The 14,551-nt window shown below is 49.3% G+C and overlaps 5 protein-coding genes across 5 annotated transcripts; 3 read left to right on the forward strand and 2 right to left on the reverse strand.

Annotated features, from left to right (window-relative positions):
• Positions 1-2,167: 2,167 nt before the first annotated feature.
• Positions 2,168-5,028, forward strand: FTJAE_717 (calcium related spray; the record flags this gene model as incomplete). Its single annotated transcript, XM_037353859.1, has 2 exons — positions 2,168-2,468; positions 2,522-5,028. 2 exons carry the CDS (start codon positions 2,168-2,170, stop codon positions 5,026-5,028), a joined length of 2,808 nt encoding a protein of 935 aa, XP_037212119.1.
• A 1,131-nt stretch (positions 5,029-6,159) lies between these two features.
• On the forward strand, positions 6,160-6,441 carry FTJAE_718 (uncharacterized protein; the record flags this gene model as incomplete). Its single annotated transcript, XM_037353870.1, has 1 exon — positions 6,160-6,441. The coding sequence occupies one exon, from the start codon at positions 6,160-6,162 to the stop codon at positions 6,439-6,441; it is 282 nt and encodes a 93-aa protein (XP_037212120.1).
• Positions 6,442-9,322: 2,881 nt separating this feature from the next.
• FTJAE_719 (uncharacterized protein) lies at positions 9,323-10,477 on the forward strand (the record flags this gene model as incomplete). The annotated part of the gene is made up of 3 exons (XM_037353881.1): positions 9,323-10,022; positions 10,083-10,248; positions 10,306-10,477. 3 exons carry the CDS (start codon positions 9,323-9,325, stop codon positions 10,475-10,477), a joined length of 1,038 nt encoding a protein of 345 aa, XP_037212121.1.
• A 90-nt stretch (positions 10,478-10,567) lies between these two features.
• On the reverse strand, positions 10,568-11,129 carry FTJAE_720 (uncharacterized protein; the record flags this gene model as incomplete). The annotated part of the gene is made up of 2 exons (XM_037353893.1): positions 10,568-10,900; positions 10,953-11,129. 2 exons carry the CDS (start codon positions 11,127-11,129, stop codon positions 10,568-10,570), a joined length of 510 nt encoding a protein of 169 aa, XP_037212122.1.
• Positions 11,130-12,525: 1,396 nt separating this feature from the next.
• FTJAE_721 (tRNA (uracil-O(2)-)-methyltransferase) lies at positions 12,526-14,061 on the reverse strand (the record flags this gene model as incomplete). The annotated part of the gene is made up of 1 exon (XM_037353904.1): positions 12,526-14,061. One exon carries the CDS (start codon positions 14,059-14,061, stop codon positions 12,526-12,528), a length of 1,536 nt encoding a protein of 511 aa, XP_037212123.1.
• Positions 14,062-14,551: the final 490 nt, after the last annotated feature.

Raw genomic sequence — 14,551 nt, forward strand, 5'->3', positions numbered from 1 at the left:
CTCGTCTTCTCTGAGATCTGGTCATGATCCAAGAGTCTCTGATGACAGGGGAGGCCAACAGAAGTATGGCTGGACAACATGTCCAGCTTCGCAAAGCACCCTTTGGAACCCTGTAAAAACCCCGTGGGATTGTGCTCTTTGGGTGTGAGGTGCTGTCATTTACTGACTGATTTTCTCTACAATTGAGTTCTCCCTCGAGATAAGCATACATAGTCTGTTCTTGGCAACACCCTTGGTGATCTAAAATGAGCTCAGAACACCCGTTTGGATATTGTACATCAAATTGTACACACTGAAGATGCCGGAGAAGGGCAGCAGCTGACAAGCTTGCCTCATTTTGTGGCATTTAGTCGCAATCGTCTGCCAAGACCCATTCCCACGATCTAGCCCCATTCACCCACCCGCACCTTGACTACACCTGGCACCTCAAGGTGGATGAGGAAGCCAAGAGTCATTGCTTGGGTCAAAGCTGCGAGCGACGGTCCGAAAGCTGGTTATATATAACGCAGACATGCCCGTTTCTGAAGCTGCTCGTCTGCTAATCATACACCGTGAGAACCAGGCCTCGCATTGTTGGACAAGGCCAATTACAGTATTGCGAATATGCTGTCTGCGCCTTGAAGAGCGGCATTGACCGAAACATCAGTGGGATAGCTTGCTTGCTCTCTTGCTTGGAATGAAGGACAATTTGCCATAGATTGTCTCAACTTGGCACATGATTCCAGTCAATTATCCGGATGCTGGGGTAACAGACAGGTCTTAAGCCTAACTGATAAAAAGATTTAGGTAACTTGGTATAAATTTGGGATACCTTTTGTGGAGTTTGTTTTATCAACCCAAACTTAGGTCTCGTGTTTTCTTGCTCCCTGAGGCTAACTTCTGTAGAGCACACTACAGAAGGCTTCACTTGCAACGTTCTGTAGCCGCTATTGTCATGATGCATCACTTTCACTGCTCTCCCCAATCAAAGGACAGTCCAAGAGCTGCCAAGTTGCAGAAAACAGTGGCAATCGTTGCAAGCCCGACACGTGGAAAAAACAATTCCCCGCCTCTTGATTTTTAGTTTTGGAGAAGCGTTGTTGGCCAATCGATAACAGCCAACTCCCCGATGGTGACGCCAGAAGCCGGTGACAGCGGGCAAAACCTTGCTATACTGAGTCGTGTAGTGAGTATGTACTCAGAACGAAGTTTCGGTGTGAGTCGATTGCAGCGTTTTGAGTGAATTTACTGCTCTGCACTCAGTATCTCCCTTTTTGCACGGAGTATACTCAGAAGGACTTTTGCCTGGGGTTGGTCGGTCTAGAACATGTCGTGATAGAAGTAGATACCGAAAAACGATAAGCGTGGCCTGGTAAATTGAGAGTATTCTCGCTACTGCTCACGCCAAATTTAGTGCATGCCCAGAAAATGTGGTTGGATCAGACTTCTCCAAGATCTAATCCCAACCTTCCCTGTTTTCGTACATTACCAAGATTCAATGGTTGCTCTAGTCTCAATTTGTCGTTATCTCTCTCTTTTTGACTCGAGTAGAATCAGTTCAGTCTCTCGAATCCAACACCTCGCATTCTTCGCCTGTTGCGAATTAAATCTCGAATCTTTTCTTTCTAATTAAAACCCCTGCAGCTGCCATCCCGCGCCAACCTTAAATTCCCGTCTGTCAGGTCGCGAGGTTGCCGATCTTTAGTGGCTTCTCCCGGCCGCTGCGCCACTGTTGTGTCTCTCAAAAAGTCTTGGGGGGTTACACCTACGTCAATCAAACACGAGATTTTGCATTGGCACAAAGAACACCAAGCTTTAATCTCCCGCGCGTAACTGGGCTTCTTCTCCCTCCTCTGCCTAGAACAACCTCTGTATGCTCGATCTTCGATAACGCTGCGTTCACCTTTTTGCGCCGAAACCCTCTTACGCCGTTATAGCCGCATGCGAAATTGTCGAAATATTGCTCGAGAACATCAACTTCCTATCTGAGACCTGCAGTTCCTGATCTACATGCCTGAATCGACCGAATTTCTACCACCAAAACTCCTCGATAACGTGACATACTCCGTTCTCTGGACCAAGATAATATTTGAACCGAAGAGATTGACGACGATATCGTAAAGACCGCCCTGGCGGGCTTGCCCGCGTTCCGCTTCTTCCGACCCCCTGACCACATATCATCGTCAAGATGTTCGCGACACAACGACCTCTGGCGGCATTATCATGCCTTCTCTCCGTTCTAAGAGTTATCCCAACTGTATGCGCACAAGACAAGGTTTATATCAACGGAACTGGCGACAATGGAGTTTTCCACCCACGGCTCGATGTTAGTCGGACACCATCATTATACACGGGTGACTTTGACGACTGTCTGAATGACGGAAGTCTTTTCAATGTGACGGGTTTCGACACAGCTTATTACTCTGATAACCTCACTGTGTCATTTCACGTCTATGGAAGCACGAACATCCGCCAGGAAAGTGTCATGAGTACGTTGCGAAACTTTATTACGCCCTGCTTGATCAGTCTAACCAGATTCTAGTGCATCTTTCTATTGAGGTATATGGAGAAGAGCGTTTTAACAAAACCTACGACCCTTGTGCGGAAAACGTCACAAGCCTTTGTCCGTTGAAGGCCGGTCAACTCATCGATGCATACATTACAACTTCAATATCTGCCAATGACATTGCAGGAATTCCGTCAATTGCTCTCAACATCCCCGACTTGGAAGGCTACTCGCGCATCCGGATCTTTGCCAACTCAACACAGACAGAAATTGGGTGTTTCCAGGCTACTATGAGTAACGGAAGGACCTTTTCACAGCCTGAGATCGTGGGATCAATACTGGGAGCCTTCACCGTGTTCGCGGTGTTGGCCTCGTTTACAACAGCGATCTATGGCGTTCAGATCCCGCATATAAGAATGCACTACGCCCATTCCTTTTCGATTCTGATCATTTTTGAAACCTTTCAATCGATCTTCTTTTCCGGGGCACTATCTGTCAACTGGCCTGCCCTGCTTCCTGCCTGGTGGAGCAACTTTGCATGGACTGCTGGCATGTTTGCAAGCCTCGACATGATTGATGCTATTAGCCCGTTTGCTGGCGTGTCTGGAAACGCCAGTCAAGTTGGCTCTGCAGGATCGGTCCCCATCAACAACGGTGGTGGTCTTGCGCAGCAGATCTTTGGCAGAAGCCTTGGAAGACGCTCTGTTCCCCAACTCGAGAGTGTTGTCCACTCGTTGACCCGTCGCCACGACTTCAACTCCAGCAACCCATATGACTATGACTGGGCTGGTGAGCCTCGAAATCCTGGAATGCCACTCCCAGGCGACTATTCTGGCTTCCCCGGTGTACTGTCTGTGGTTGGCATCCCTCGAAATGACGCTTTCATCATTGGGCTTATCTGGCTCCTTGTTGTCCTAGCGGCCGTTGCCCTATTCGTGGCAGCGGCCAAGCTCGTCCTTGAGTTGTGTCATAAATTCAAGCTTATCAAGTCCGATGGTTTTGACTTCTTTCGTTCACATTGGGTCGGATACATAGCCGCGGGCCTACTTCGAACACTATTTATCGCTTTCTTCGTCATGATGACACTGGCCATGTTCCAGTTCTCGATCAACGGTCCGCCGGGTCCGACTGCTATTGCTGCAGTTATTTTCGTGATGTTCTTGGGCTTTGCTGGCCTAACAGCATATGCTTGCTCATCTAGGCTACGTGAAGGCAAGTATGAGGTCGTATCTGATACGCTTCGTTTTGAGCAAGGGTTGGTCCTTAAGAAGATCCCATTTGTGGCAACGACACTCGCAAGCTCCATCGGCGAGGAGGAACAGGCTCACAAGCCGCGCCTCTTTGCCAGTCTGCCTATTCGCCGCATCAAATTTGTCGACAAGAACCCTGAAAGACCAAAGGTTCATCAAGATGAGCCCTACATCAAGCGTTATGGTTGGCTTTCGGCACGATATCGACTCTCTCGGTGGTGGTTCTTCACGGTCTACTTAGCATATCAGTTTGTCCGAGCATGCTTTATCGGTGGAGGTCGAGCAAGCCCCTTGGCCCAGGTCTATGGTCTCTTTGTCTTTGAAATCGTCGCTTTGGTCATTATCATCAAACTGAGGCCTTTTGAAGGATCTCGCAATACGACAGCAGCGATTTGGCTACTATCGATCTCAAAGATCATCACTACGGGCCTTTCAATCGCATTCTTGAGAACCCTCGACCTCAGCCGCGTTGCAGCAACAGCTATTGGCATGATCATCCTTGTGGTTCAGTGTTTCCTTACCGCAGCCATCTTGGTCCTGATCGTCCTCGGAATGATATCGACGTGGATGTCTCTGTCTCGTAACCGCGAGGACTTCCCAGATAAGATCGATGATTTGCGAGTAAGGTATTTCGAACACATGGAAGATAGAGCAGGTACATCAAAGCCCAAGGAAGACGAAGTGGATGAGCTTGCGGAGTTATCCAAGTCAATCTTCAGTGTTAGCAACGTTCGACGCAATACCCAGAGCAATGCGTCCCCAATGGTAGAGGGCTCAAACTCGCAGATCCCTTCTCATCCAGCACATCCACTCAACCGACGCAGGGCAAACAGTGGCGGTTCGAGTCGTCACTCGGTCAACAGTCTGCCTCGAAGTGGCCGTACCCACCGTGCGTCGTGGAGTGCGAAAGACTTTGCAGAGTGGGATGCCGACATGAACAGAGGAGACACATCACGAATGAGTCGCATGCGAACTAGCTCCTTGCGTATGCAAGCATCGAGATACTCTGGTAGTCGGCCACCAATGACGCCGACTCGAGAATCCGCCGAGTTTCCTCGTACGAGTATCAACACCATGAGCCCAGAGGACAAAGATGCGATCGTGCAAGACAAGATAGAGGAGAATGCAGCTACGCCCAAGAGAAGAAAGAGGACCGTGAGCTGGGCAGATCAAAGTTCAATCTGCGAGGAACCCATTACCGAGGCTCAGAAGGTGGACGATAAGCCACTCGAGAAGATAGATTCGACCGGTGGCCGAGAAGAAGAAGAGGTCAAGTCGAAGTTCGAACCATAGTCGCCTTGGGACTATTTAAATGGAATCTTGGATTGTACCTCGCAAGGTGGCATCGTCGTTTACTTGCATTTGGGTTTCATTATGACCATGGGTGGCGCTTAGCATTTACCCATATTCCCCCTGTACCCAGTCAGCAAACACACGCTTGACTGCTGGGTTTCTACCATTGCATTTTGTACATATCGAGCATGATTCGGTCGTCCTGCCGGCACAGGAAGCGACTTGCGAACTATTTCTATTGGAGTATATTGAGACGCGACATGAAAATACAAAGACTATAGAGGGACTAGTCAACAATGATGTCTGGAGTTTCAGGTTTTGGGACCTCAGATTGAGAGCAATTATAGATAGTTAATACATCACTTATGATTCAAGCACGAACACATCGGACTATTATCGTCTGTACGTGACATTGCACTTGAGAGTCCTGCCGTGCACAAAACTCAATGGTCGAGCATCGCACGCATTAAACAAGGCGTGTTGCACGGTCATTTCAGTGTCTAGAATACTAAGATTTGACAATTGTCATCTAACTCTAATAATAAATCATGTCTAAAACACTGGGAATTGGCCGTTGTCATCGGAACCTAATAATAAACTAGAAATTGAACACTCAAAGCATCTCTTGTTGATATGATCGGGCTCTCCGTGGTTTACTACGTTGCACATCCTACAGCCTCTCAACCATGAATTTGTAGATATATCTCTTGGCAGAAGCTATAGCAAGTTCTAGAGTATTGTAGTTGAATGAGCTCATGGTTTATTAGGTTGAATGAATGCAGCAGTGAGTGCCGTGCCTGCTTTGGCTATTGAAGCAAACGCTCGTTCACTTTCTGTCTCGTTTCCTTATTGTGCTTGATGCTATTATTCTCTCTTTATCTCTGTATGAGGTGCCTATTGACCTGCGATGCAAACGCTGCGTCAATGATAGGAAACCTCAATGAAGCAGTTGACTCTATTGTCAACGCCGTTCGCTCCTTCTTGACGACTTTCCTTCTATTTGAGACTGACCGTCACGACTGACACTTTTCTTCTTGTTCTTGTTCAATTCATCAACATCTCGAGCTTCACTTGACTATTACTACTACTACAAGATATATACATCAACTATCATTAAGCAAGGTATACATCATGGCATACAACAACAACAAGAACAAGAAACCCGAGGAGAAGAAGGAGACTATGAGCGAGCAGACCCGCGAGGATCTGCGCCGCATGACCCTCGGCCTCACAGACCAAACCACCATCGAGACACTCTCCCGTGCCGGTATGATGGCCAAGAATAAGAGAGAGCAATCAAACTTCCATCGCGATAAGACCGTCGCCCGCGTCGAGGCTGCTGAGAAGAAGGAGGGAGAGGCTGAAGAGGACAAGGACAAGGATAAGGATACAGGCGGTGGTGACAAGGCGTAGAACAAGAAGCAGACTTGAGCATGAGTTGCCTTAACAATACGGAACTCGACCTTCAATAGCCACTTGAGCTATGATCGACTATCTTAGAGGTATTAGACTATCACTCCTATCTTGAAAGCATGCTAATAGTGAACTAGGTAGCTTATTAGCTGTTCCGCCTTGCAAGATCAACGACCAAAAGCACACGCGGACACAAGAACCACGAGTTGCTATCCCAAAAGGACAATGGACCGAAAGATTGACCAAGGTCCAAGCGGGGGATCGGAATATACTGCGAACTCGAGCGTGACTCACGAAACTCGAGATTTTCTCATCTTTTCTTTTTCCGTTCTTCTATCAATTTCCTTTGTCTTACAAAACCAGGCCATGGCAGAGCGTTTCTTTCTTTTTTTCCCCGCCTCCTCGTCCTGTAGCAACCCGCAGGAGGAAGCATGGCATGGAATCAGCGAGAATTGAACTGATCAACTGAGCACGAGAGAATAAGCTGCAGCACCGCAATCATGTTTCCTCTGTGAAAACCTGGTAGAGCGCGTTGTGAATATGGAACATCCATGTGTTTGTATGTGCATTAGCGTGAGACAACAATACGAACGGGCAACAGCATAGTACAATATCCGTTTGTACGATTTCGAGGCTTGCATGGAGCATCAGATCATGGCTTCTTTGGAAGATGAGGAGGTCATAGTTTTTCAGGCCCGTTCCCGTTTTCCAAGAGTTGAGACAGTTTGAGGCGACAAGTGGAGTGAGTGGCTGGCTGTAGGCTATGCGATGTGATGTGATGACTTCTCTCGGGCTTGCAGCTGCAGCTTCAGCAGCAAACGATGAGATCTGTCTCACCCAAAAATATGCCGTGTTCTCTTTCTTCTGATCGTCATTCATTGCCATGCCATGCCATGCCATGCCTCTCTCGTTCACTCATTCGTTTGCATGCTCCGCCCGCTTGCATACAAAAGTAAGCGCTTTTCATGCTGTATCCCGTCTCACCGGTCTGGGGGAGATGCATATGCGGTTGTGTTGCACAGGCGCAAATGTCAGTATCATCGTCCAGTCTGGCCTTTCAGCATTTACACGGTAGAGAGACCTTGTTATCTCTGTCTATCCAAGTACCGACGGTAATAACAAGTTCGAATAATTAATCAAAAGCCAGACTCCATAGAACATTATGTGCTTACTGTCAGGGGTCACCCTTGTTCAGAGCGACCATATCCTGCAAGCACACGTCTTGGCAAGCCTGGACTCAACTCTTGAGCCTGCCTCTCCAGCGTCTCAATCTCGCAATCAACTCTTAATCCGGGATCACGAGATAAGCTGAGCGAGTCTAGCTTGGACTTGACGGGACGAAGCAGGGCACTCGGGCCAGGATCCAAGGACCAGGGTTCAAGCTCCAAGATCGAATGACTTGATCATGACACGATCTCATCCAAACACCGCAGACGATCTGTAAACGAGGCGCTTCAGATCGGCGGGATATCGAATCAAGGAAGGCCAACAAGGGACTATCCGAGATCTAACGAGACCAGACCCATCGAGCCATTCTCTTTTTTATTTTTAAGTTAACTAAATACGTATGTGATATGAGACAAGTCCACTCCGAACCTCGATCTTTTTCTCCGATCTTAGATACGTCCAGGGTCTATACGTCCCCTGTCTCTCAGAGAGCCCATCGACCCGGCTACAGCTCGATCGAGGCGCACAAGTTTCCATACAAGCGCTGATATAGAAACGGTTACCCCCAATAGCGTGTGGGCGGACTCTGCCGGATCAGTTCATTGCCGTTTGACGCCCGTCGAATAGCAGCATTTGGGGGTGTGAGTTGCAACAAACGGCTGCGTACATACATCCAAGACAGTACAGTACTGTAAGGTATATCATAGCTCACCTGTTAATTTATGAGCAAGGGTGAACACCCTCTCCTTCTGGTGACCGACAGACTCGGAAGTCTGAGCCGTCTGCATCTACCCATAGCGTAGCGTCCTGCGCCTTGGAGAATAGAGAAATCGAGTTCCTGCGAGGGTGGTTGATGTCAGTCGCTGCAAGCACGATTCGCCCCCAGCCCTCGTGGACTATAGCACGTTCAAACGACGACGACGGCAGTAGTCTATCTGAACTGCATGCATTGGGCCAGATAGCCATTTGTGCTTCCACCCTGACCGACACTGGGAAAAAAGCAACCGCCCGAGACTTGCAGGGGACAACAAGCCTCCTGAAGCGACGACAACTCTCCACTGTGAGATCGTCACTACCATCCTGACAAGTCAACTGACGACATATTTGCTTCTGCCCAACGAGGCCAGCCCGGGCCTATCACTCACTACGAGCCTGACACAAAAGGACACTGACATGAGGAGAAAACGTGGCGGCGCCATCCATAGACCTTTAAGACCTTGGACAGCAAGACTAATGCCGTTTCCCGCGGAGATGGAAGGGCGCCCCGTGAGGAAAGCCGTTGTTCCCGCCTTATAGTGGAGTTTTGAACTGAAACTCGAGGCAACGGATGCAAGATGGACTAGATGTGAGACTCTTCGTGTACTCATGCTGCAACTAACTCAGAACAAAGACTCCCACAGTCAAGGGAGTAGAAGGAGAAAACAGAAAGAACTAGCACTCATTGCCTGATGTCCTGATATTTGCATCACCGTCCGTTCGTAGCCAGAAAATAGAATAAATACTCCTCCGTGTGCAACATATTCAAGCCAAGTCTCTCCCAACGGAAACCTACTTCTCCATCATTACACCATCTTCACACTTCTCCAATCAACATAGGAAACACAGGAAACACTGCACATACCCACAAACCCTATAGCCTATCGTCTTTACCAGTTGCTGTCCGGCTACTTCCAGTTACCAGAAGCAAGCTTTGCCCAAGAATTAGCCCGCCGCCATGTCCCAGTTTCAGTATCGTTGGGTCTTCGAGTATCCTCACTTGGGATTGAACATGGTCTCCGAGTCTCCTCCTAAGCTCCACAATCTTCATGAGCCCAGTGATGGTTCCGGTCCCAAGATTGACCCACAGGCTTGCTCTCATGAAATTGCTTCGGACACAGAGACAGATGAGGAAGACGATTTCGATGACTCGAAAGACATGAAACAAGACGACCCAGGATCCGCCAACAACCAACACAGTGGTCGCTGGCATCCGCATGCACTTCATTTTCTCGCTCAGGTTCCTCAAAGTGACGCCGACTGGTCTCACTACCTCGGTAGCAACAACGATGTCGACTCCTTGTGCAAGCGTCTCAAGTTGCCCTACCTGTTCCCGGGCATTCGGGCTCACCTTGATTGGCCACGGTTCTTCAACGAATGCACCTGGCATCTTGCCCGCGCTTGCAACAATCCCTCTCTTGGTTCCCTCTTCTCCCTCATTTTCGTGGCTGCATGCCATGTGGCACTCGTCGATGGCTGCCCAAAAGAGGAAGTGTACAAAGGCCTGAGGGCCTGCGTGAGACAGTGCGGTATCTCAGAGGAAGAATTAACGCTACCCATGTTAGACAGGATAAGAGAGGGAGTTATCACAGGCATCGGGATACTCAGAGAGTATAGTAGAGTGGTTGGTTGTCGTGCAAATGAGATTCCTTTGCATGGTAAGTTTTGAAAGATTCAAGATTTTCCCCATCCCAGAACTGTCCCTAAGCCTCTTCCAGCACACAATTGTCTCCAAGTGTTCCAATGCCGCGACCCTGCCTGCACCCGCCTCATTAAACAGCAGATATCATCAACCTATCGGCCGACAACACCCCTCGAATCCGAATACCTCGAAATACCTTCTCTGGTTTATGAAGTGCTGGGGGGACGGCACTCCAAGTGGGAGTAAGGTCTGTCCGTTTCCTTGCTGATTCTGTCCTTATGCCTGACTACTGCTCATAGATACGAAGCCATCTACCGTATGCTGACCCCTCGAGAAACCGAGAGTATATGTGTATATGGCACTATTGATGTGACTAGAGTGATGGAATTCGATGAACGGGATGATCTTGTTGAATGGGACGGGAGTTTAGATACTGAGTTGGCGTGTGTGTCCAGTATCGTTGATGACTAGTGCTGTACGCGTGGAGATTGAATAGACAAAAAGAATCCGCCATCTCAACCCATGTGCCCATACTCGTTGAGAGCTCTTGGGATAGAAAGTTTACCAAACTTGGCGTTTGGTGCAGGGCGCTGTCTGGAACAAGATGTAGATGAACCGAACACTCCCATTTCCCTGAAACTGGAGTCCCATTTCGTTCAGGTGAATGACCGTTCGTGGATCCCAGTTGTGCGTGATGGCCTCATTGCTTCCACGGGGAATCAGTTCGATCTGTGCGTTCCGGTTGCTCAAGGGCACGAGCAGCGCAGTGGAATGGTATCCCGGCCACAGGGCGCTGCCTTTCTGCAGTCGGAAGGCCTCGGATCGGAAAATGGGTCTCTGGAGATCCTGGATGACAGCACCACGGCTGGTAGCCCATCTCACAAGTGGTCCACTCTATTACATCTGGTCAGAAAATACTTGGTTCTTGATATATACTGAGACTTACGAGGCCCCGGATCACTTCATCACTCAAGTCTGCGCACGGCTTTTCCAAGCCATACGTGCCCAGTCTCGATTGCTTCTCTCCAGGTGTAGAAGTGAGCACTTCTACAATGGCCTTTTCCTGGAGGGACTTGATGTGGTCGTTGAACCGATAGACTTCGATGTAAGGTACCTGCGCCATGGCTTCTGGGTTCAAGGGGTTGGGCTATAGTGGGCTTATGTCGAGGAGAATGCAACGTTGGGTATTCAAGAGGAAAGTAAGAGCACAATTGTTGAACTGTTGAAATTCCGCGATAAGATCACTGAGACGAGGATGGAAATAACGGTTGAGAAACCCGGCGGCTTTATACTTATATATTTAGAGCCGTAAGCGTAGGCGATCGGATATGTGAGCGTCGAGTTGCACTGCTGTTGGCTTCCACATGGGTGTTTGCAACGCATAAGCAGCAGCAGAGCGGCAAAGCTCCCTAGGGTGGCCCGGCCTGTATAACCACCCTTATACAGTGCATCCGGCCTGAAGAGGTCCCTCGATAAGCATTGCATTGCATTGCATTAGTTCATCATTCGCTCATTCCACGCTCCGGCAGCCCGGACCCTTGTGCCGTCACCCAAGGTGTCTCAAAACTTCGGTGGAAATAAGGGAGTGTCGCTTGGCGAACGGCTACCTGCAGGAGGACATTTCTAACATCAACGTTAGTGCAAGGAAAATCCGTTTGCTGTCATTCGTCCAACAACGCGACTAGGGTGTTATGATGTTTGCTATAACATCCCGGTTCATGATGCATGGCCGCTGATCAGCGGGAAGGGAGCTGCAGCCAACCGTTGAAAATGGGTCGAGCTGGCGCCGCGTCCAAATTCGAGATGAGAAAGAGGGGGATACATACATTCAGGCTCGAAAAAGACAAAGTCGGGCCTTCATTTGAAGCTGTCCCGATCTCGCGGGATCGCACTAATCAATCCATGCTATAAGGAAGCAAGATCGAAACACTAACGACCCTCGTAAACTCTCATCGAAACATCCCGCACGGTAGCAGAGCCGAGCGTCTAAGCGAGGATGAAGGTCATGGAACCGGATGGCGATCGCAAAATGATAGCTCAATTTTATTTGTCCAGCACATTTGTCCCAGGCTTGTGTGTGTAATACTTCCATAACATGGCTTGCGTGGATTCCACATCAAGAAGCGGCTGCAGTACTCATGCACGAGCAAACGAAACTGTCACATTCTTGGACCAATACGGACAATTTGCCTCGGCTGTATGACGGGAGTGATACCGTGTGGGAAGCATTGGACAACCAGCTTTCGTATCGCCAATCCCTGATATACACAGGGTCGTGCAGCTATTGAAGGTCGTGGACATAGACAGTCTGGAGTACCGACATATCGAGAACGAATATTCCGAAGGTGGGAGCTACTTAGTCGATCGGCTAGACGATCATCTGCTGCGCCCTTCTAGCCCCAATCGCAATATGTACGGCATGGAGATGCGTTTGCATATCTAGTTCATTTTCTGTTTGACAAACCACGAGCATCGTTGACTGAGGTGGCGCGGGCAAGTGTGTGTTCAAGTTGGTGTGCTCAGTGTCCTCTGGGGGATGATTTGAGCAGCTTAACAACATTGTCGTAATACCCTTGTACTCCTCCGTACTTCTGCAGTATCCCGTGTATATCGACCTCTTCAACATTCCTTGTGTTTTTTCGGCCGACCAAGCCTGTGTTTCGAGTACTTGGTATCCTCAACATCTCCGTCTCAACGTTCCACCCGCAATCTTCCGCTATCTGCGTAACCCAGTCGACTAAAGACGCAAACATACTTTTTGATTTGGTCTTGTCTCGAGGCGGAGGTGCCCGCCACCTATCTCCTGTGAGATTATGACTGCAACATGGTATCATGATGAACGGGCATTGAGATATGGCGGCAAGAATTGGTGTCCAAGGTGTAAGCTCGTCGGCGTGGTTAGAGATTATGAATGTGCCTTGAGGGAAGAGGCCATCATGAATGTCATCAGAGTTGATTACTCTAGTCTCATCACTCGCTGCCTCCCTGGGAATGACACTGGGAAGTAAGAGCAACCTCTGGAGTGAGTTCCCAGAGGGTGATCCCGTGAATGGTGAGTTGTAACGGGACCACGACTTACGCTCACGGGCATCGAAACCCCAACCAGCATATCCTTCCATCCTGAGGATATGAACCAGTAACCCATTGCCGCAGCCGATGTCCACAAACCCTGGAAAGTCCCTATTGTGGTACATCTCCTTCCACAGCTCAATCAGAAATGCTGCGATACCTAGATCTTCAAACACATGTTTTGTGGGATCTGTAGTCTCAAGCCAAGACTTAACGAGAGTTCTGGCGTATTTGTTCTTTAGTTCAGAGTACCTATCCTGAAACCTCTCTCGGGGTACAATGACATCGTGATAGACTCTTTTGACGTAGCCTCGAGCGGTGCCGTGACCATGCTTGTGGATGGTCTGGAGTAGATGGTAAGCTATCCTCCCCAATTTGACTTGGTCGACCTCTTCCTCGCCTGTCTCAGGTTCAAAGAGTGCAAAGTGGACGGAGATGGTGCCTGTGTTGGTGGCTACATCCCATTCATGAAGCTGGCTGATACCCTTGACCTTTGGGTGATAGAAGGGTAGGTCTGCAGCAGAGGAGGTATGTGGTATATACACGGCCAGTGATCTTGACAGGGTGGCTTCCCCGTCAGCCTCTTCATCCTCATGACTATTTGTGTGATAGAAGGAGCAGGTCTGGTCTAATGGAGCATCGCGAAGTGTGTTTCTGGGTATTAGTCGGCGCACAATGGTTCTTTGCCGGCTGAATCCTTGGAAGTCGAGAGCCCTAGGGTCACTTTGGATGGCACCGTCAGCTTCGGGGGCAAGGTTCTGACTGTCATCATCGAAGAGAACATCTGCACGAAACAACCACTTGGAGTTGAGGTTTGGGTTCTCAACAAGGTTGAGCATAATCTCGTCGAAATGCTGAGTCTCAAACGTGCATGTGTGGCGGCACATAGGTAACCAGGTAACTTGGCCGCAACGTTCGCGGATTACGGGCGGCGATCCCGGAGGAAACTCCTCGGGCTCAAACGGTGCCTTCTTTTGAAACTCCATGCTCAGACAAAGTCCAGAAACGGAAGGGTGGCCGACGGGTCCGAAGATGCAGGCTGCTGAAAAGTGGTCAGACACTGTCTGGTGCCAACAGCCGTAAGGTGCGTTCGGAGCGTTACCTCGACCCTACGGTGATCACCGCCGTTAGGAAGCACTTAATCGGATTTGGTCGAGGGGTTGATGGCCCCTGTGATGATGACGGGTGGTCGTGGAGATCGCGAATGATGTGAGCAGTATTGAAGACTTCCTCTAAATAGGGCTAGCTGTGCCCCAGGATTTAGACAGCTGAAGCCTGAAGCCCTGACTAGTACTCTCGGTTCCGAGAAGCGAAGTGAGATGGTTCGATCCAGGGTCCAAGAGCTGGACGAAACACCCACTGATAATGACGAAGTAATCTACTGTATGGATCAGAAACAGGTGCTTTCGGTCTTGGGAGAAACGACGCAAAAGTGGCACCGATTACCGACTGTGGAAGCGGGATACTAGGGCACGA

This window comes from Fusarium tjaetaba (assembly GCF_013396195.1).
Source record: "Fusarium tjaetaba strain NRRL 66243 chromosome Unknown NRRL66243_c0000018, whole genome shotgun sequence".
NCBI classification, from domain to species: domain Eukaryota; kingdom Fungi; phylum Ascomycota; class Sordariomycetes; order Hypocreales; family Nectriaceae; genus Fusarium; species Fusarium tjaetaba.